Source organism: Papaver somniferum, unplaced genomic scaffold (assembly GCF_003573695.1).
Source record: "Papaver somniferum cultivar HN1 unplaced genomic scaffold, ASM357369v1 unplaced-scaffold_29, whole genome shotgun sequence".
Lineage (NCBI taxonomy): Eukaryota > Viridiplantae > Streptophyta > Magnoliopsida > Ranunculales > Papaveraceae > Papaver > Papaver somniferum.
Genome location: NW_020639929.1, coordinates 3,862,241 through 3,884,096, shown reverse-complemented (window position 1 = coordinate 3,884,096; position 21,856 = coordinate 3,862,241). Strand labels below are relative to the sequence as shown.

The 21,856-nt window shown below is 36.9% G+C and overlaps 2 protein-coding genes across 3 annotated transcripts; both read right to left on the bottom strand.

The window, feature by feature from the left end:
* Positions 1-12,797: 12,797 nt before the first annotated feature.
* On the bottom strand, positions 12,798-13,985 carry LOC113341435. The gene is made up of 2 exons (XM_026586311.1): positions 13,514-13,985; positions 12,798-13,297 (listed from the first exon to the last, which is right to left on the bottom strand). Exons 1-2 carry the CDS (start codon positions 13,983-13,985, stop codon positions 12,798-12,800), a joined length of 972 nt encoding a protein of 323 aa, XP_026442096.1.
* A 4,711-nt stretch (positions 13,986-18,696) lies between these two features.
* On the bottom strand, positions 18,697-21,856 carry LOC113341473. Of its 2 annotated transcripts, none has more exons than XR_003355946.1 (4): positions 21,778-21,856; positions 20,746-20,918; positions 20,449-20,653; positions 18,697-19,197 (listed from the first exon to the last, which is right to left on the bottom strand). XR_003355946.1 is itself a non-coding variant. In XM_026586348.1 (4 exons), the coding sequence occupies exons 2-4, from the start codon at positions 20,879-20,881 to the stop codon at positions 19,152-19,154; spliced, it is 369 nt and encodes a 122-aa protein (XP_026442133.1). In that variant the 5' UTR covers positions 20,882-20,918; positions 21,778-21,856; the 3' UTR covers positions 18,697-19,151. The 2 variants fall into 2 exon arrangements, 1 of the variants encoding a protein (XP_026442133.1); XM_026586348.1 differs by having other exon boundaries at positions 20,467-20,653.

The following is a 21,856-nucleotide window of genomic DNA, read 5'->3' as shown; positions in this document are numbered from 1 at the left end:
GCATCCGGAGATGATCAAGTTGACACAATGCTTCTATCAAGTTTTGTTAATAGATTGTACATACAAGACCTACAAGTACAATATGCCGTTGTTAAACATTGCTTGCCATACTTCCGAAAAGCAAACTTTCATGGTAGCATGGGGGTTTATGGATCGGGAGAATGATGTGAGTTTTACTTGGATGATAGAGACCTTGAAGGAGATATACCGTGGCGATCAAACTCCGAGGATCATAGTAACGAATAAGGACCAAGTACTAATGAATGCCATTGGAGTGGTTTTTCCGGATGCTAAGCATTTTCTTTGCACATGACACATACAATGCAATATTAGAAGTAATTTTAGGGGTCATATCCAAAAGTCAAAGCCAAAAAAAGGTACCGCTCGTGAAAAGGCCGAAGATGAGCGTCTTCAAAAACTAACTCCGGAACAAAGAGAGGAGGACAAGAAGAAAAGGAAATCAGAGTATGAAGCGAATGGGATACTATGGAAGGCTTTTCAACATCATTGGGATTTAATGGTACACTCAATGTCCGTGCCCGAGTTCGAATGCCAGTTGGAGAGTTTTATTGGGCTATGGAAGAAAGATTACGAGAAATGTGTGGTTTATTGTTTAAAGGAATTGTTGGATCTGTACAAGGAAACTTTTGTATATTCTTACACGTACCAACACATGCATTACAAGAATGAGGTGACAAGTATCGCGGAAGGATTTCATGGACGTTTGAAAAGCTTGCTCCAGTGGAGCCAAAACATCGTGGTTACATTACAAGAAGCCATTTACCAATGACGATATCATCAAAATAACCGCTCAACTGGAAGAGAGTAGGATGAAAATCATCACAAGCTACAGGGAACACCATCGGTTGATTAGAAATTTAAATTATAGGGTGTCTCACTGAGCAATCATTTATATGATAAAGGATTACAAATATTATGTGGAAAAGGAGATTGGGAGAAGAAGAATTGAATGTAAATGTACGACGATGACAGCCTTTGGATTTCCGTGTCGTCACATGATCGTGAAGTACCAACGAGGAATTCCTTTTGAAATCATTGATCCGTTTTGGAAGCAACTTACTTTCAAACCACTCCCAACCGAAGAACCACTCGAATCCTTTGTGGACACGGATGTTGGAAGAGAAATCATCGAGAAATTTGCAAAAAAGGATGCTTGGGAAGAAAAGTTTTGTTGTATGACTTAAAACTAGCCGCGAACCCCCATATGGTACCAGTCGGAGAACCAACGGTGCTACCGCCGACGGGTAGACCACCTTCCAACATGGATAGGAAGGAAGAAAGGTAAGAGTTTAAGGTTGCAATGAGTACCGGAAAACACCCGTTGTTGAGTCATAAAATAATTCTTTGTCGACATGAGAAGGAAGACGCTAAATATGAAGATGCTAAGGTTCCAAAGAAAAGGGGTCGACCGAAGATGGGGGAAAGCGGTGCAAGTAGCGCACAAGCCAAGAAAAATGTTTCAAGCATTCCTTCACACATTGATAATGAAGAGGCACCGGCTAAGAGGAAAAGAGGTCGACCAAAGAAGGGAGAATGCGGGGCAAGTAGCGCACAAGAGAAGACAAATGTTTCAAGCGTTCCTTCACACATTGAGAATGAAGAGTACAAGGTACAAGGAGGAATTGATCAACTACCGGAGATCATTGGATGCGTATGCCTCTATGTGGTCATCTCTTGGCGGAAACATGGAGTTGCGTTGTTCATCTATTTGATAAGGGATCATGTTATACATACGCACCAAAGTACACCATTTGGGATGAATCGCTTAAGGATCGGAGAATTGTTTTATTCAACCATAACAACATACATTATATCGGTCTTAGAATACGTAATGATTGTTCATTACCACCGACAGATTGTTTTAATGAGGTCACGGAGGTCACCAAGGAGTGGCTAAAAAAATACGATGCCAACATGAGGCGATGGAAGGAATTGATCGAGCCGAATCAATTCGATGGTCTCCACTTGTTGGAATGAGTATTTTCCTTGTGTTAAAAACTTGATCTATCAGATGCTTATATTTTGTCGCTTTCTTATATTGTATTTTGCAAACTTGAACCAAGCTTAATGAATGAAAGTGGTTTTGTTTTTCTGGGTAACTTGGACTCATCAAATTTGTAACAGAATCGTACTTCTAAAATGTTTATAAAGTCCGATTCTGGAGGTAGTTTGCTGCAGTTTTTTCAGATTCGGTGTATATTGATGATAATGTAGTCCGATTGTTGGTATACAAAGATTTTCAACTACACAATCGGAGTACATATGGTCCAAAATGATCCGAATAATAAGACAGAATCGGTTGATGTGTTCACTACCGTAACCCAATTGTAGTTGATGTTCATCACCTCAACCCAGAATCGGGTTATGTAGGTTCACATTAAAACCCGATTAAGATTACATTCGGATTACTATGGTGAACATATAAACTGATTCTGGGTGAGTTTTCAGAAAACCTGATGAGTGAATATTAAAGATTTAGTGGTAAATCATTGTAGAGTATTTCTTAGATGGAATGGTTTAAAGGGGAATTTTACTCAATCACTTGAATTGTCTGATTTTGGGTTTTCTTATTATTTAACAAAAAGAAATTAGATTTTAATTGTTGTTTGTGATTGATTAGGATTTAGTTTTAATTTTGATGGAAATTGAAAAATAAAATGAGTTTTGATTGATTAGGATTTGTTAATTAAGTTATGATTTAGTATTTGTATTTGTCTTAGAATAATTAAGGTTTCTTTAAGAATTAATCTAGTAATTTTACAATCTTATCCCCTTATCATTCTCTATTGGATGGATGAAGAAATTCATAGGCCCCAATTTAGCCTGGAAAAAAAAAGGCTTACAATGCACAACTTGCACCTGTTTTTCTTACTTTTGAACTCTAGATATATGCCCATCCGAGGCAATGTTGCACCACTTACATTGTTTTGTTTTTTTCAACATAAAGTTGAATTCATTCCACCGAGAAAACAAACAGACACTAACTAAACCAACCGGCATTCAAAATGTTGTCATTGTATCACTATGGGAACATAATCCCTATTTTGATTAACTTACATTGTTAATCATGTACTATTATTGAAGCATCGCTATATAGCAAATTGCCGTTAGAGATATACAATCTGGAAAATGTTGAAGCATTGCTTAATATATTGATATGTTTTTTTGGTTCCCTTTTGTTTGTCTCTTTATTCTTTCACTCAATATTTTGAAGCGCATACCTAAACTATAAAAATTTAGACCTCAAACAACAACTACTAGTTTACCAGTAACGGACAGCATTATCCCTCAGTTGTTATGTACTTGCTAATATAAACCTCTCTCTCGACTGGAACACGACCACTTAGGATTATCAATTAGGATCGAGTTAAAGGGACAGTAACTGCTAGCTGATTTCTCGACATCTTGAGTACACTCCAATATCAATATATTATACAGTACACAATATATACAATGGCGATGGCATGAACTGAGACAGTAGAGCTCCCAGAATCTGCCAAGAAAAATATAGCACACTCAACACGCATCAAGTGACAATTTCTGCACCAATGGCAAATTCCTAATCCTACGTAAACACATACTTCTTGTGTTTCAATTTAAACATTTTTCAAAAATTAAATTCATGTCCCCTTCTAGGTTTACTGGATATGCTGACGCCAACTTGAATCTAGCAAGTTCAGTGGTGCTTAATTATACAAATAGTTGACCTAATTTGCCCACTTTATTATAACCCATTCTCACATCCCTTCTCCGCTTTAACTCTTCTCTACAATAATAAAACTTCACGGGCGTCCGAGTTGTCTCAAATCCAACCGACCGCTTTCCAGTACCCGAACCTGACACAACCGTATCCTCAACGGAATTGGTCGTTCTCTTGTACAAACTAAGCCATTTTGCTTGCATATACCCATTGCTTCTCCAAGGAGGAATATGCATGTCGTTTTTCTTTAATGATTGTTTACTAGCCCCGCACATTATTCTCACTACTTGTTTCAGTTTATCAGGTTTCCCCACAAAAACTTGAGGAAATACTTCGAGTAAAGAAATGTAGCGATCTGTTGGTCTAGCAATGGTGAATTCTCCAACAAGAGATACTTCCACAATGTAACGATTTCCAGAAACGATTACATCGACATACTCGAACGTTCCAGCTGGAAATCGTCCTGTCATTTCCCATCTTGATTTGCAGAGACCTGAATGTACCATTAATATAATTAAAATCACTGAAAATGCACCATTAATATATTGTGCGGTATTTTCAAGTACTCTAATGAAAATTTTGTTAAAAAGAAAAAAGAGTGCGTAAATGAATAATTACCTGCATCAAAGCCTCTTTGACGTAATTGAGTCATTAATTGTCTCTTAAATCCAGCTTCAGAAGAACTCAATCCAATATCCTTAACAGCTAATTCAGTTCCATGACGAATTTTTCTTTTAGCTTCAGAATCAGCATCAAACCCTAATAACAAGCTTTTTAGCATATCTTTACTTTCAGACTCATCAACAAAACCATCCAAACCATCATCGTTAGATCCTTTCTTTTTCCTAACTTTAACTATCTTTTTATTTTCTTTAGATTCAACTTCATCACCATCATCATATCCTCTCTCGAGAAACGAATCAACCAAGTCAGAAAGATCATCATCAGGTGAAGTTTCGTTTACTGCTGAATGTTCACTTCCACTACTCTCAGCACACATTCTTGCCTTAGATCCTTCATTAAAAGCTTCTGCCACTCTCTTAAATCTTCCTGGATTTTTCTCCATTTCTTTTTTCCTCTTTTCTTTGTGGAATTTGACTGAAACAGAGATGTTTAAGTTATATATACGGGATAAGAGAGCATAATGTTGATTGGATGAACTGGACCAAATACATTCATGAATTAATTAGACCATAAACACGTCCACATTCATTTAAGATAATTCTCGTTTGAGCTAGGGTCCAGGGACCCAACATTATGGATGCAAGAGCAAACAAAGAGTTCATTATTTATAAGGTACATTTTGGGTTTTGTAAGGTAAATGAATCTGACCTTGTTTGCGTCAGTATTCTTAGGATGATCATAACTAACCTGGCTCTGTTTTTGTAGACGAGCAGCAGTGCCGATACCAGTGTGTAAGTGTCATTGAAACTCAAGGATGACAAACTTCTACAAGAAAAACAGCAGTGATTCTATCCGGTGACCGAACTGCGGGGATGGCTCAGGGTGTTCCAGCCACCCCAAATTTCTAAAACCTACTAAAAACCTTAGTTTCAAGGGATCTTTTAGGGAAAAAAATTATCTCTCTAGAAATATTTCTAATCCATCCTACTGTTTTAGCCCACCTAAACTTTCAATCGTACTCCCCGGTGCTGACGTTAACCCCACCTGTTGTTTTTATTACTTATTTAATTAATTTTTTTTGGACCAAAAAAATAAATACAAAAGAAACAAAAAAGAGAGAGGAATTAATCTAGTCCAGAGACAGAGATCAAATTCCTGATACAAGAAGCGGAGAAGAAGGAGACCACCACCAATGCTACCCCCACCTGTTGAAACACATAACTTGTCCGAAGGATGTGCAGATTTCCTACCTTGGTCGGAATTGTGAACCGTTGTTTTCTCTCTAATAATTTTATACCGATCAGGAAAGAATAAATCAAGCTAAAGTAGTCACCCTATTAAACGCAGGAAGTCAATGAATTTATGAACAAGAAAATATATCACTGGGATTATGTGAGTTTGAACCTGAGCATGTATCATTTTAACTTTAACATGCGAACGAGGTGTGCCTCTTTTCCCGAAAAATAAAAATTAACATCATCGATAAAGCCTTTACAATCACTGTAAAAAAACAAAAATGAAGTGATTAGGTATCTTTTTGGCTTCCATTACACTTCAAGAGAATCCATCTGAACTTGAGTTTTACTAATGTGTCCAAGAGATATTTGAGTTGCTGACACGATACCAGCCAAATTTTTGTCAACAAAGTGAACTTTTATAGACATGAAATACGCAGTCAGCTGAGCCTCTTGGATACGTTGCTATTTCATCTACAACTATCTTTTTGTAATCTGTCTTTGGTAAATAAAATGACCAATCTGAAATTGTAATTTTTATCGTCTGTAAAACTTTTGCATTCTTCAGAAACAATCTTACCAAATCTTTCTCGAATAGGTTCCAGAAAAAACCGCAAAATTCGATTGTCTTGAGATGGAACATCATGCAGTGAGGAATCAAATCTAGTGACCAATAGTAATATGGGCATAATTCATAATAATAAAATCATAAAATTGGTTAAAAAGACCAAAATCAATAATTTTTGGATGAAAAATACATCTAGATTTTGATACTGTTTAAATGGACAAAAATATAAAAATAGTCATGATGTAAACAGTTTCATCCTACTTATTTTCAAATATTTTTCCTTATTTTTAATTTACATCAGGATGCATCCAGTTTCATCCTCGCTATTTTTTAAGTTTAAGCCAGGATAAAACCAGTTTCATCCTTCTATTTTTTTGGTGTCCATTTCACCCATACTAATTTTTACTCGTAAATTAGAACCATGTTTTAAAAATATTTGGACAAATGACCCATTTTCCGTAACAAAATCCATCAGCAACTGTAAGTGACTCCAGGTTTGGCAAGACATGAAGAAAGTTGAGTAGTTTTCCAACAACCCAACACTGTAGGTAACACTCATCACCAAATACATATGCAAATTCCAAACCTGCACTCCTTATTTCCAAATGAATCAAATTATAAAATGAAGGCAAACTCTTCAGGGAACTATTTTGATAGGTAAGAAGCTTTAAACTATAATCATATATTGCAAGACGTTTGACATAAGAAAGATTATGGAAAAGCTTAGTTGCGAGATAGCCAAGTCCACCCCTTTCCCTCAGCCTATTGGCTGAACATGAAAGGATCACTTCTGCATCATGCAACGTTGAGAAGTTATGCTGAACAATTTCCTTCGTAAGAATTGAAGAGTATTTTAAGGACTGTAAACTTGGTGCATCTATCAGGATATTGAAGTTCTGATTAATCAAGCCACTAATAAACAACCGCTTCAAATTTGGACCAAAAATACTTAGATACTGCATATCCCGAGCACACACTTGCAAATTCAACTCTTCGATAACAGGGGATGCGGAAAGCAACTTAGTAATTAATTGATCCCATAACTTGACCCCAAGTCGAAGGATCTTGAGCTTTGGAAAATAAACTGATGCCGGAAGTTCTAGATAGGACTTATTTATCTCCAACATAGTCAGCGACTCGGAAGTAAAAAGGCAAGGAGAATACATACTACCACCACGATCACTAAGAACAAGCTCTTCAACTTTATGCCGCATGACAGTAAATATCCATTCTCTAACTCGAGAGTCATCAAAAGTATAATCGAAATCGAGACAGAATTTCTTTATATTTGGTGAATGTAGTTCTTGACGAAAAGACAACACTCTATCCACAAATCCCATGAATGCATTGGTGTCTTTGGCAATGGCACCACACAGTAAATACTTATGAGACCGCCAATTGAGAAAATCAAGAATGGGAATGGATGTCCATAAATACGTCCAGTTTGTAGATAGAATACTTGTAGAAACAACAGATTTGATAGGAAGGAAGGAAAAAATGTGATGGATGAGAGGTTCAGGTAACTCACTTATCCTGTCTCTATCTCTTTCTCTTTCTCTGTCTTTTGGCATGGCTTCTCAGAATCATGAGCCATACCAAAACGATCAATTTGGTGTTTTTACGACAACCTCACATAAATATAAGATATGATTTATTAAACCCTAATAATTATTTTTGCGATTTCAGGAATTTCATTGATTCTGGTTGGCACCGAGCACAGATAAAGCTTATAAGGTTTTCTCAACCGTGGCTGAGAATGGAACCTACTTTATAAGTTCTTCTTAATTTAACGCGCGTCTTTGTTACAGAGGACCACAATATATATACATACACACTTATGAGGAGATATTGTATATTTATGTATATATGGTTAGGAAATATAATAGTTAGGAAAGATATTATTTTGAGTTAATGCTAGCCAAATTTGTTTTTGGTTATCTTCCTATTTAGCCTAAGAGAATACAGATTTTGTAACCAAGCTTTTTCATAATAAAAAAAATCTTCGATTCTCTACCTTGTCGTTTCATGGTATCAGAGTTAAGAAAGACAAAATATTTTTAAATTTAAAATCAGAAATTTGTGTTAAAGATTAACACCATGACTATTGTAGCTAATTTAGCGATCACAACCACTAATTCCGGTGGAGGATCTCTATCGTCACAAGATCGTATGGGTCTTGCTAATACTCTTACTGACACCCAATGGGATACCATTGTGCAAATCCTTAAAACTTCAAACAATGATTCGAAGGAGAAGTTTTCTGGTAAATGGATACTTGATACAGGGGCTTCACGACATATGACAGGAAGTAAAGAATTTTTATTTAAGACTCATAAAATAGGGTTTTCTTCCGTAAAGCTTCCGAACGGCACATATCTCATGCTCCTTGCGAAGGCACTGTGGTGTTTGAAAACAATATGAAACTATTCCGTGTTTTATTCGTTCCTGATCTCCACTGTAATTTGATTTCTTTAGCATGTTTAATTAAAGATTTAAAATGTATTGTCACTTTGACTAATAAGTTATGTGTGACATAGGACCGTACTACGAGGACGGTGGTTGGTGTGGGGGAGGAACGAGACGGGGTCTATATCTTTCACAGTGGAACGCTCATTACAACAAATCGAGTATCTGTTGGGGAAGATTATAGTTTGTGGCATAGACGTTTAGGTTATGCGTCTAATAATGTTGTTTCTTTACTTCCGGGTACAAATAAAATTGATTGTCAGAAATTTCTTAATAAACCGTGTGATATTTGCTTTAAAGCTAAACAAACTCGGACTACTTTTCCTGTTAGTGAGAATAAAGCAGACGACTTGTTCGATTTGGTTCATTGTGATGTGTGGGGTCCCTATCATACTCCATCTTCTTGCGGTGCACATTATTTTCTTACCATTGTCGACGATTATTCTCGGTGTGTTTGGGTTTATTTGATGGCACATAAAACTGAGGTGGTGCAAATTTTTCAGAATTTTTGTGCTATGGCTAGGACGCAATTTGATAGACAAGTTAAGAAGGTGCACAGTGATAATGGTATGGAATTTCTTCCATTAATTTCATTCTTTATTAAACATGGTATAGAATTTCAATCATCATGTCTGGATACGCCACAACAAAATGGGCGAGTTGAACATAAACATCGTCATATATTGAATGTAGCGCGTGTTTTACGATTTCAATCCAATTTACCTCTTCGGTTTTGGAGTGAATGTATCTTAACTACTTCTTATGTTATTAATCGCACGCCTACTCCCTTGCTCAATGGGAGAACTCCGTATGAATTGTTGCATAGAAAGCCTCCTATTTATTATCTTATTCGGGTATTTGGATGCTTGTGCTATGCAAGTATTGTGCCTCGTGATCGTAATAAACTTAATCCACGAAGTCGGAGATGTATCTTTGTTGGTTATCCTTATGGGAAAAAGCGTTGAAGGTTATTTGATTTGGGAACGAAACAATTTTTTGTGTCTCGCGATGTAGTTTTCTATGAAAACAAATTTCTTTACACGGTTGTTTCTTCGGATAATAATAATGAAGATAATAGTATGCAGTTGGGGAGGATGAGTGGTCTGTAATTTCTGCAGAACAGAACAATCTGGATTTTTAGTGTCTGATAGTACACAAATACAAGCCACTGTGAACCAAGGCAGCACAGAACAAGTTTCAGCAGAACCGAATAGGACAGACAAGAATGATGGTCTATCAGCAGCTTCAGGAGACAAATTTGTCTCATCTACAGATTTCTCACAAAATGTATTTGGAAGGGGGAGTCCAATGGTCACTAGTGGACCTAACATTAACGTGACAGGGAGGACAAGTGAAGTCATCACTTCACATGATTCAAGTAAGTCATCTTTTGAAGATTCAGAGACTTTTGTCTCTTCTGGGGTGAATGGAAATCGTTCACTGAACATGTCATCAGGTGAAGCTTCAGAGACTTTTGTCTCGACTGACGTGAATACACAGAATCTGGTACTGATGGGTGGAAATTCTGGTGGCGTTCCAGAAACTCATGACTCGTCTGGAGTGAATATACCACTTATGCCAGACCGTGATTCACCTGATAATATTCATCTGCCTGACAACATTGCTACTGAAATTTTTTCTGAAGTTTTCTTACCTGCTACAGAAAATAATTTAGTTACCAGTGACATTTCTAACACGACTGTTAGGAGAAGTGCTCGGTCAAGAGTTCCTAATATTCGGTTAAGAGATTATATATGTGATACTATCGAAGCAATAGACCCCGGCTCCTCCACTCCTCATTCATCAACGTCCTCAGGTACGCCTCATTTTCTGGTGGCGATAACTACTCTTAAAGAACCTATGAGTTATGCGGAAGCCGTTCGTCTTCCAGTTTGGCGCGTAGCTATGTCTAAGGAAATTGGTGCCCTTGATAAGAATGGCACGTTATCTATTACTGATCTACCGCCAGGGAAGAAAGCTATTGGTTGTAAATGGGTTTACAAAATTAAATATAATTCTGATGGTAGTGTCGAGCGCGACAAGGCTCGCTTGGTTGTTCTTAGTAATAGATAAGTTGAAGGGGTGGATTATCATGAAACATTTGCTCCCGTAGCTAAAATGGTTTCTGTTAGAACATTTTTAGCAGTCGCAGTTGCTCGTGATTGGGAGTTACATCAAATGGATGTTCATAATGCTTTTCTACATGGGGATCTTGATGAGGAAGTATATATGCAACTTCCTCCGGGATTTTCGACTAAAAATCCTGGTAAAGTGTGTCGACTCCATAAATCTTTGTATGGTCTTCGTCAAGCTCCTCGTAATTGGTTTGCTAAGCTTGCAGGTTCTCTTAAGGCTTTTGGATTTGAACAGTCTTATGCTGATTACTCTCTATTTACCCTAGGTCGAGGTGAGAACTCCATTAATGTACTTGTCTATGTGGATGATTTAATTATTGCTGGGAATAATTCCGCTGCTATTACTGCTTTTAAAGCATATTTAAGTCGTTGTTTTCATATGAAAGATTTGGGAAATCTCAAGTATTTTCTTGGCATTGAAATGTCTCGAGGAGCTGATGGTCTATTTTTATCTCAAAGGAAATATACCTTGGATATTTTGTCTGAGACTGGACTTCTTGGAGCCAAACCAGCTTCTTCACCCATTGATCAACATCATCGTCTAGCTCTAGATGATGGACCTCTCTATTCTGATTCATCTCAGTATCGTCGGCTTATTGGACGTTTGATTTATTTGACCATTACACGTCCTGAGTTGTGTTACTTGGTGCATGTGTTGGCTCAATTTATGCAGTCTCCTCGGGTATCTCATTGGGAAGCTGCTCTTCGAGTTCTTCGTTATCTAAAGGGCCATCCAGGTCAAGGGATTGTTTTACGCAAGGATAGTGCTCTCCAACTTAATGATTATTGTGATTCTGATTGGGCCTCCTACCCACTTAGTCGTCGTTCGCTTACTGGTTATTTTATTTTTTTGGGAGGCTCACCTATCTCTTGGAAGACAAAGAAGCAACACACAGTATCTCGTTCTTCTGTTGAAGCCGAGTACCGTTCTATGGCTCATACTTATAGTGAACTCACATGGCTAAAGGCGTTATTGAAATCTCTAGGTGTGTTTCACTCTCAGCCCATGCGTCTTTACTGTGACAGTCAATCCGCACTTCATATTGCTGCTAATCCTGTTTTTCATGAACGCACAAAACATATCGAGATTGATTGTCATTATGTAAGAGATCAAATTCAGTCTGGCACTATTATTACTTCTCATGTTCGCACAACTGCTCAGCTTGCAGACATTTTCACCAAAACTCTGGGTCGTCCTCAGTTTGAGTTACTTCTTCGCAAGTTGGGCATTCGTGATTTTCATGCTCCAACTTGAAGGGTAATAGTAGGAGATATTGTATATTTATGTATATATTGTTTATATGGTTAGAAAATATAATAGTTAGGAAAGATATTACTTTGAGTTAATGGTAGCCAAATTTGTTTTCGGTTATCTTCCTATTTAGCCTAAGACAATACAGATTTTGTAACCAAGCTTTTTCATAATAAGAAAATCTTCAATTCTCTACCTTGTCGTTTCAACACTAAACCACCATCGAAGAATCTATATATATGATACAAGTATTTCCAAATATACGATTCCCCTAAAGTACAAGTAATTAGGAAAGGTCGAATGCTATTAAAAGGTCGCGTGTTCTTTATCATGTGAAAAATTGACCTGGTCAACGATATTTTGAACGATCTAGGCCTATGAAAAGGATCACTGCAAATTTTGGGCTCAACTTCAAATTGAGGTCACGTACTTTCTCGTGTTTTGTGTTTTTTTTTCTTTCAACCAGGTTGATTTGTTGTATAAGTAAATTTAGGTTCGCGGCGGGAAATTTCTTTCTTAGCATGTGTTGCCCAACATGCACCTGTTTTGTTTATTTTTAACTCAAAATACATGCTTATGTTGATAGCCTCCATTAACACTTTTAACACTTTTTTTTATTAAAATATGAAAAGATAATAATAAAAATATTATACAGTACGCAACATACAATGACATATTGGCATGAAATGAGAGAGTAGACCTCCCGGACTCTGCAAAGGATTCATAACAAAAAGATAGATCTACTGAACATGCCAATGCCAACTTTAACTCAAATCCTAGATGGTGCATGTGGTGCTTATACAAATAACTGACCTAATTTCCCTACCTTTTTACCCATTTCCACATCCCTTCTCCGCTCCAACTCCTCTCTACAGTAATAAACCTTCATAGGTGTTGGAGTTGTATCAAATCCAACAGATCGTTTGCCACTACGGGAATCTGTCCCAACCATTTCTGTTACCGCATTGATTGTTCTCTTATACAAACTAAACCATTTCGCTTGCATATACCCATTACTTCTCCACGGAGGAATATGCATATCATTTTTCTTTAAAGATTGTTTACTTGCCCGGCACATTATTTTGACTACTTGTTTTAGTTGATCAGGTTTGCCCACAAAAATTTGAGGAAATGCTTCGAGTATAGATGTGTAATGATTAGTTGGTCTAGCAATGGTGAATTCTCCGGCGAGATATACTTCCACAATGTAACGATTTCCTGAGACGATTACATCTACATACTCAAATGTCCCAGCTGGAAATCGATCCGTTTTTTCCCATCTTGATTTGCAAAGACCTGAATGCCAATGCATAGGATGATACATAATAAAAATCAGTGGCGAAACCAGGATTATGGAAAGGGACAAAATATTCCACACATTAAGCAAATAATGAATGAATTTTTGAGGAGCCGGCATTGCAAGCTGGGGCAACTGCCCCCACTTCTCCGTATAATATATATACCGATCAAAATCAACATAAAGTATGAAAATGTTAAAGATTAAGTAATTACCTGCATTGAAACCTTTTTGACGTAATCGTGCCATTAATTGTCTTTTAAATCCATTTTCAGAAGAACTCATTCCAATAACATTAAAAGCTAATTCAGTTTCATCGCGAATTTTAGTTATAACTTCAAAACCTTCTCCAGATCCTGATAACAAGCTTTTTAACATATCTTTAGTTTCAGAATTAGTTTTAGAACCCTCAAAATCCTTATTAATGGATCCTGTCTTCTTTTCAACTTCAACTATCTTCTCATGAGTTTGTTCTTGATCATCAGCAACTTCATCATCATCTGCGCTCTCTAAATACAAATGGACTAAGTCAGAAAGATCATCGTCAGATGAAGTTTCGTTTACTGCTGAATGTTCACTTCCACTACTCTCAGCACACATTCTTGCCTTAGATCCTTCATTAAACGCTTCTGCTACTCTCTCAAATCTTCCTGGATTTGTTGATGTTGATTTCAAATATAAATGCATGTTTTGCTTTTGTAAGTTATTTGATTCTCGGTTTTTATTTTCCTCTTTTCTTTGTCAAGTTAGTGGCTTACTAGATGATTAAATTAAGGACTTATATAAGAGGTAGTCTGTAGTCATCATGTCCTCATCGTGTTAACACAACCTATATATGATTTATCTGGTTTGTGGGACCCAGCATCTATGGTAAAATCTTGACCAAAAGAAAATCTTAATCACATTTTTAAGTGAATGGTTGACAACCAACTTAACAAATGATCATGAATTCTAGGAATTTTATAAAATGGATTATGGGTACTCATAATTATCAAATAACTACTCGTTAGAGACAGCTTTGTAGATGTATGTAGTTTGAAAAAAAGGTACGATTTCCTGAGACGATTACATCCAAGTGGTTCAACTTCTCATAGATTCGATATGATCTGACCGTGGGATGTTAAGAATTTTTGTGAGAATGCAGTTTAATTATTTTTTTGTTAGTGTTGTAGAAATCTACTTTTATGCTTTGTGAATCTAATTAATAAGTTATCTTGTACTTTGATGTACCGAGTTTCAGAAGATGATGTCAATCGCGGTCGTGATCAGGTATTACCTTTGTACTGCTTACTCGCATACATAATTAGTGAACAATACCTTCTTTAGCTAGCATAATGTAATCTTGACTGAGTAAGGTCAAGGTTATCCTTTTTGAAGGCTCAATGGCAATAACAATCAAAATCTAACGTTGGTATGAGTTTGTTGTCAAAGCTGCTAGCACTGACTTAAACATGCTGTTTTGCAGTTGAAATCTTCTCTTGTACTCCAACTTGATGGGACTGCTCCTGTTGCGAAAGATATTGGCGTTCAGGTAACTTCAAATACCTCTAAATTCAAATAATTTTAGTGAGAGTAAAAGAGGAGAACATTCTTCATGGAGACATCAAATTTTTCTAATTCATTGCCCTTTTTCGAGTCAAAAAAATAAGAAGAGGAGAACGGGTTGAAGCTTTCTAATACTCCTAGAGTTGATTATATAAGGGAATATTGATAAACTGTCTCATTCTCAATTTCGTTTTAATAAATTGCCTCCGTTTTTTTATTTTTCAAAACTGCCACTACCGTTAACTTTTTTATCTAATTTAGTTTTCCATCCATTTTTTTACTTATTTACACTTTACTTGTCACGTTTATCTTCTATTTCACTTTTTCAGGTTCGTCGAGCTCGGTTCATGGATTTAGGGTTCAGGGTTTAAGGTTCAGGGTTCAAAGTTCATGGTTCTGGGTTCATGGTTCACGATATAGTTCAGGCTTCAGGATTAGGGGTTTAGGGTTCATAGTTCAAGCTTCGTTGTTCATGGTTCAGGGTTCATGATTCACGATATAGTTCAGGGTTAGGAATTTAGGGTTCATAGTTCACGACATAGTGCACGACATAGTTCAGGGATAAATATGACTTTTTAACATGTGAGATAAATGTCACCTTGCATTTAACGGGATGGAAAGCGTTATTTAAAAAAAACGGGGCAGTTTATAAAAGTGCAAAGAACGGGGCACTTTTTTTACCCTAATTCAAAACCGAGTCACTTTATCAAAATTCCCATTATATAATCAAAGTTTTTTCCTATTCTATCTTCATCGCTTGGTTTACTTGTTTCCCCCTGGCTGGTAGTTACTTATTTAACTGCGATGTATCACTTAAGTAATAACATCATAATTTCATCCGAAGTATATGCTTGACTTTGACCAGAAGATCATCAGCTACATCTTGGTGGCATGCTAACTTTGTTCCTGATGGATGAAATTGCTAATAATAATAGCACTACATTGGACGAGGGGATTCCAAGAATCTTCTATATATGGGATTCGAATTGCACTAATAATCGCCAATCAACAATGGTTAGGATGCCCAATTAATAGCCCGATATGGTCTATCAGCCAACCAACCAAACTTTCAACTATGGAAAATTGAAACCGGGCCTCTTCATCCTCCTTTGCTGATTGGTTTTTTTTTTTTTTTTTTTGGAAAATTCCTATCCATTGCTGATTTCCTTTTTCCTCTTTTTTTTTGTTTTTAACAGACGCGGTGGGATACATTTAAGGTTTTGAGTTATAATGTCTGTTTTTGGGACTTAGAATTGCATGAGAGGATGGAAGCAATTGGTGATCTCATTCAATTACATTCGCCTGACTCTGTTTTATGTTTACAAGAAGTTACAGCAGAAGATTCCATTTGTTGAAATGTTTGGTAGGATTGACCGGGTGTGTCATGCTATGAACTTATCAATGTCATATGCATCGTCACATCTTTTGTGGTGTCTGGTGTGTTTTGCTTGTGACCAACCAATGTTCATATTTTCTTGTAGGATATAGCAATTGCGGCCATGAGACCTATCCAGGCCTCCGCGTATACAACTGGTTTAGGAGCAGGACACACTCTCCCAGACCTCATGATCTACTTGAATCGTTACCAGGGATTTGTCCAAAAATACGAGTTTCAATAAAACTTGGCTATCTCCGCCTTCCCTCAGGAAAATTGAAAAACGAAAAGAAATTTCAACCGAGTGGTTATCATCCCAACACCACTATAATAATCACCCCCAACAAGTCATGACTTTAATCGAGGCATATTTGACTCTGGTACTGGAAGAGTCAGCTTGTCATAAATTTTCTGTTGAACTAATTAATTTTATGTTTTATGTAGGTAAATAAATTGAATACAAAGTTGGTTACTCCAAGATGCTAAAACTATGATTTATAACCGTAACTACGAAAATGCAAAAGCGAAGACACAAGAGGCGATTAATGTGTTTCCCACAATCGAAAAATGATCACAGTATGTCACATTCTTCACTTATGTCGACAAACACCTGGATATTGTCGAAGAGAAACTTGGCCGTATACCCTTCTTCAAATCCCAACTTCATCCACGGAATCAGAGTTGAAATCTCGCTATGAAGAACTCAGAGCTCATTTGCGTACCCTCCTCTACCAAATCAGAGGTGCATCAGCTGCTATTAAAGAGCTAGACTTTGCCATGTCTATGTACAAGGAAAGCCTTAAGGATAAAAAACGTAAGCTTCTTCTCCTTCTCCTTCTCCTTCTTCTTCATCTTATTATTTTACTGCTATTTTAGACCGGTGTGATTTCAAGTACGAGGGTAAGGAAACTAAGGATAATATTTCTGCAGCTGAAGACGCAGGCAAAACCACTGAAAAGGGGAACGCTACTGCCGGTGATGGTGGTGGTGATATTGATGATGATGATCTTTATGCTGCTCGGTCTCGAGAATTCAAGAAACTTCGCAGGGAGATATTTACAGTATTGCCGCAGCAACCACACTTTAATCCCTTACCAAAATACTGTCCTAGTGTTAGAAATGAAATGAAATTAGGGTTTGATATGAATTTTGTAAAACTAACACAAAAGTTGCAGAATTTAGGTGATGATCAGATTCTATCTCCTGAAGAAGAAGAAACTATTAGCGGGGAGTTAGCCAATCTAGAAGAAATGGGTTATGATTTGATGAAATTAAAAGAAAGATTTGAATTGTTGGTCAGAGTAAAAACACTTGCTAAAGAAGATGAGAGCTATGAAGAAAAAAGAAAGAATTTGGAAGTTAAGATAAATGCTGAAAGGGGGCATTTGGAGAAAGTTCAATGTAGAATTGCAGAGTTAAAGAGTGAAAAAGATGTGCTGGAAGCTAAGCATTATAATTTCAAATCGGAAATGGCTAGTTTTAAATCTAAGCTGGGTAAGTTTGTGCAACATGGTGTGAAAAATGAGGAAGTTTGAGGATTATTACTGAAAAAAGATTTGTGATCATTTTGGACGACACAGATAAGCATAGTTGGTTAATGTCATTTGGTAAAAGTTTCTCATAGCAGAAGACTCTTATGGCTATGGGCGATTTTTTCTTTTAGCAATTGTGTTTTCTTGGTCAGGATATCAGTGCTGCTGCTTTTAGTAGCAATTCGCGGTTTATTTCGTGTTCCTAAGAGTAGCAGTGTGTCTTTTTAACTTCTCATTGTACAAGAGACTTTCGAGTTTGTCCGGAATGCCTTAAGCTTGTTTTTGTATTTCTTGGCCAAGGATTGATTTTAGTGCATCAGAAGTTGCCTTTTTTCTGCAATTACTACTCTTCTATGCTTTCTTATGGTGAATATTTTTGTGTGTTTGTGATGCGTTCTTATATCATATCTTGGGTGTTTATTGGCCACCACAAATTCTTGAGAAATTTTCCATCACCGAGTCAAACATCCTCCCAAAATCTGGTTCACTGCCCGCGCCAATCTTGAATCTTATATTTTTGTTGAAATCTTCAAGGAATATTTGGTCGCTGTAACCACTATGGAACATACTACTTATTGCTTTAAATTCAGAGATAAGAATGTCCCAATAATAGCTGTTGATATTCTGGCTTTACATATTGCAGCCCGCTTCTTGTTGCGAACCTGATAGAGTTAACTGTCAAAGAGATACTAGTCCGCATGAATTGAAGGGGTTGAGAGATGTCCCGAGAAACTTATTTCATGTATTCGTACAAAACAGCCTTGCAGTGCTCTCCTTTAGGTAGACCGGTATCATACATCTTTTGTGGTTTCTGGTTTTTCGTTTCTGACCAATGTTCTTTCCTGTTTTTCTTGTAGGAAATATTGTAGGATATATCAATGGCGGCCATGGGACCCATCCAGGGCACACTGTCCCTAAACCTATTAACCAAGGAAAAAGAAAAGAAAAAAATACTGTTTCATATCCAGAAAATTGTAATGAAAGACTGAAACATCAAACTATATTTTCATACACCTAAAAGTTTCAATCAAGCTCACTGTAGTTCCTCCTCTCGTTCATTCAACTATGTTTCTGTTGTCTCCCTTATGTAAACCAACCGTTATTGCACACCAACTGAGCTCCATCATCGCACACCACGCCTCCACACTCCATTATTTACTTTGATACGCTCTCCCAAGGTGGTACCGCGCTGCATACTTTGATATGTACACCTCTCATTGCTATTCTCATAACATGTACAGCAAGCCTTATTGCCCACCAACTGAGATGCATCATCGCACCCCAAGCCTCCACGCTCCACTATCATCTTTGATACTCTCTCCCAAGGCGTTGGTTCCCCACTTCGATGCATCCTTCAAGATCTACACCTCTCATTGCTTCTCCAGTGGCTTCCACGCTCCATTAACTTCTTTGATCCCAAGCCGTGGGTTCTCCACTGTGCTGATATCTACAATTTTCCCAAATGGATATATCCGAGTAAGTCCAATGCCATACTCTCCAGATTAATGAAGAATCAAAGCTTAAAAGCCACAAAGTTATACTACCGAAACCAAGCTCCAACAGATTGGATTAGATCAATTTGATTAGGGATGATATGCTTAAACAGCAGTTAGCTCTATGTTTACACAGCATCCATAAAGTTATGCTGAGTTGAGAGTTTCAGTCATTTTAAACACGTGTAGAATCCAGTTTTAGGAGAAGTAACCTGGAATCAAGCAATGCTGCTATGCATATTCAAGCTTCTCCAAAGCGCTCAACAAAAGGAGAAGTAATAAACAAATGTAAGCAAGTAAATCTCTCAATAACAAAGACTGCACCTAGTACAATGAGATTCCTAAGAACACAATATCACAATTTGTGAATATTTCCTAAAGATCCCAAATTTATCTCCAATGAGGTTCACTCTTTCTCTTATTTCATAAGACATGATAAGATGACCAAACAAATCACCATTCATCAATAGTACCTTCCCATCTGATTGAGTTTTGGAGTGAAGGTTTTACTTATTCACTAAATGGTCAGAGGACCAAATCATCGTTTCTAGAATAAACATGTCCTGATTAACAAAAACTGGTGCAGTGGAGCATCTAATTTTGCATGGTCATCTTATCATGTCTTAGCATCTAATTTACTTATTCACTAAATGGTCAGAGGACCAAATCATCGTTTCTAGAATGAACATGTCCTGATTAACAAAAACTGGTGCAGTAGACAGATTCCCACCTGGAGCATCTAATTTTGCATGGTCACTAACCCATACATCAACCCGAATTCTAACAATGTTTCTGGTATGCGCTTACCAAACATAATTTTGTTCTAACTCTACAAATGCTGGACGAAATCTAGGACTGTGACCTTTAAACATATGATTTTGAGATGCCTTACCTTTTAAAATTTGATCCTAGGTGATTAGGGTTTTGGATCGACCTCCAAGCCAATTTACTGAGTATTGCAATACATTAAAGTCATTGGGATGTAATCCCAGACCCCTCATAATTTCAAATAAAGCTCCAGGGTTCCAGGTACAAACCCCTTAGCCTCTCATGCTATCAATTTTGTGTAGAAGTTTGGGAGCTAGATATCAAACAAAGAACTTGAAGAACCTAGTAGCACTTAATGTGGTCAAGTCGGTAAATTTTCAAAAATGCTGATGCGAGCAGATAACATGTTCAAATGCACATTGATGGAAGTAACATACCATTTGCTTCCTCATTACCTCACTTTCCCAGGGAAATCGTGGCTACAGGGTGCGTATCCTGTGCACGTACGTCTAGCCTCTTTAAGCGTCATGTCGGACGACATAATAGTGCTGCGACCATTCTTTACTTTCTCATTAAACACCTTAAAGAGTCTACTCGTATTATCTTCCAATCCCAAGTCCTTGTCTTTTACTTGAAATTTCCCTGGAAAACAACATCATTAAAATCTAAAATCATGCACATCTCAGTTATCTTGTACCCGTGCTCAATTAATAAATATGAAATCATTGGATTACATGGGCGTGTTGAATCATAAATGACACATTCTGGACTGTCCCTTCCCATGCCGTTGTGGAGTAAGGTACTGCGATTGAAGTTTTCTGCTATTGATGGCAGACGTGGAGTAGAATTGAGACCCTTGAGCTTGTTCATAATAGAAAATCGAATGCCTCCTCGTTCCTACTAGGATCTAAATTCACAAACAAATGTAACAAATCCATTAGAATTTCAAATACATAAATCAATAAAATCTTCATATATAAACTGGTCAAACGAGCTAAAAAAACATGAGGAGGAAAAAAAAAAGAGTTAACATTCTAAGTTCGAAACAGAACTGAGACTTGTTATATCCGACAAACAAACGGCATTCAAACCTGATTATCAAAAGAATTTAGCATAAAACTAAAAATGTCGAAAGAGGCAAGGCACAAACCTCAACAGCTGACAACCTAGTTTCTTAGTTCAAGTAAAAGACAAGGACCGGAATCGGAAGAAACGTAATACAAATAATAGCAGTACGAACAATCCCTTCAATTTCATGCCATAATAATGTAGAAATCCACTCATTAACCTGAGATTTACTAAAACAATAATCGAAATAGAGACAGAACATCCTTAATTATGGTGAAATGAACATATTGATGGAAATACAACACTCTATTGACAAATCTCATGAATGCCTTGGTCTCTTCGCGATCAATCCAAGTGCAAGAAGACCGGCCCATTCTCGAAGATCAATAATGGGAATGTGTGTCCACAAATACCTCCAATTTGTAGACAGAACACTCATAGAAACAACGGAATTCGATAGGAAGATATGAGAAAATGTGATTAACTCACTGATTCTATCCATTTCTCTTGCTCTTTTGGTATGGCTTCTCAAAATCACCATTTCAACGATACTTGATTACATCAGGATCTAGTTTGTTTTAGTTAAACACAAAATACTTTCTTAAACCCTAGAAATTATGCAATTAAGCCCCAGAAATTTAGAACATGAAATTTCTAGAAATTCAATAAAACAACAAATAAATCAACACATTAATTACCTGAATTGATCAGAGTTGAGAAATAGAGATGATTTCATGTACTCTAAAACCCCTCTTTCGTCAATCGTTGCGTTCTGAT

Bases quoted from the DNA above. Each gene is read 5' to 3' on its own strand.
- LOC113341473 (XM_026586348.1), bottom strand. From the start codon at position 20,881: ATGAACAAGCTCAAGGGTCTCAATTCTACTCCACGTCTGCCATCAATA. The intron at 20,654-20,745 runs GTAATCCAATGA...GTTGTTTTCCAG, and splicing joins TTATGATTCAACACGCCCAT to GGAAATTTCAAGTAAAAGAC. The intron at 19,198-20,466 runs GTAATGAGGAAG...GGAAAATTGTAG, and splicing joins GATTTCCCTGGGAAAGTGAG to ATATCAGCACAGTGGAGAAC.
- LOC113341435 (XM_026586311.1), bottom strand. From the start codon at position 13,985: ATGCATTTATATTTGAAATCAACATCAACAAATCCAGGAAGATTTGAG. The intron at 13,298-13,513 runs GTAATTACTTAA...ATTGGCATTCAG, and splicing joins TCAAAAAGGTTTCAATGCAG to GTCTTTGCAAATCAAGATGG.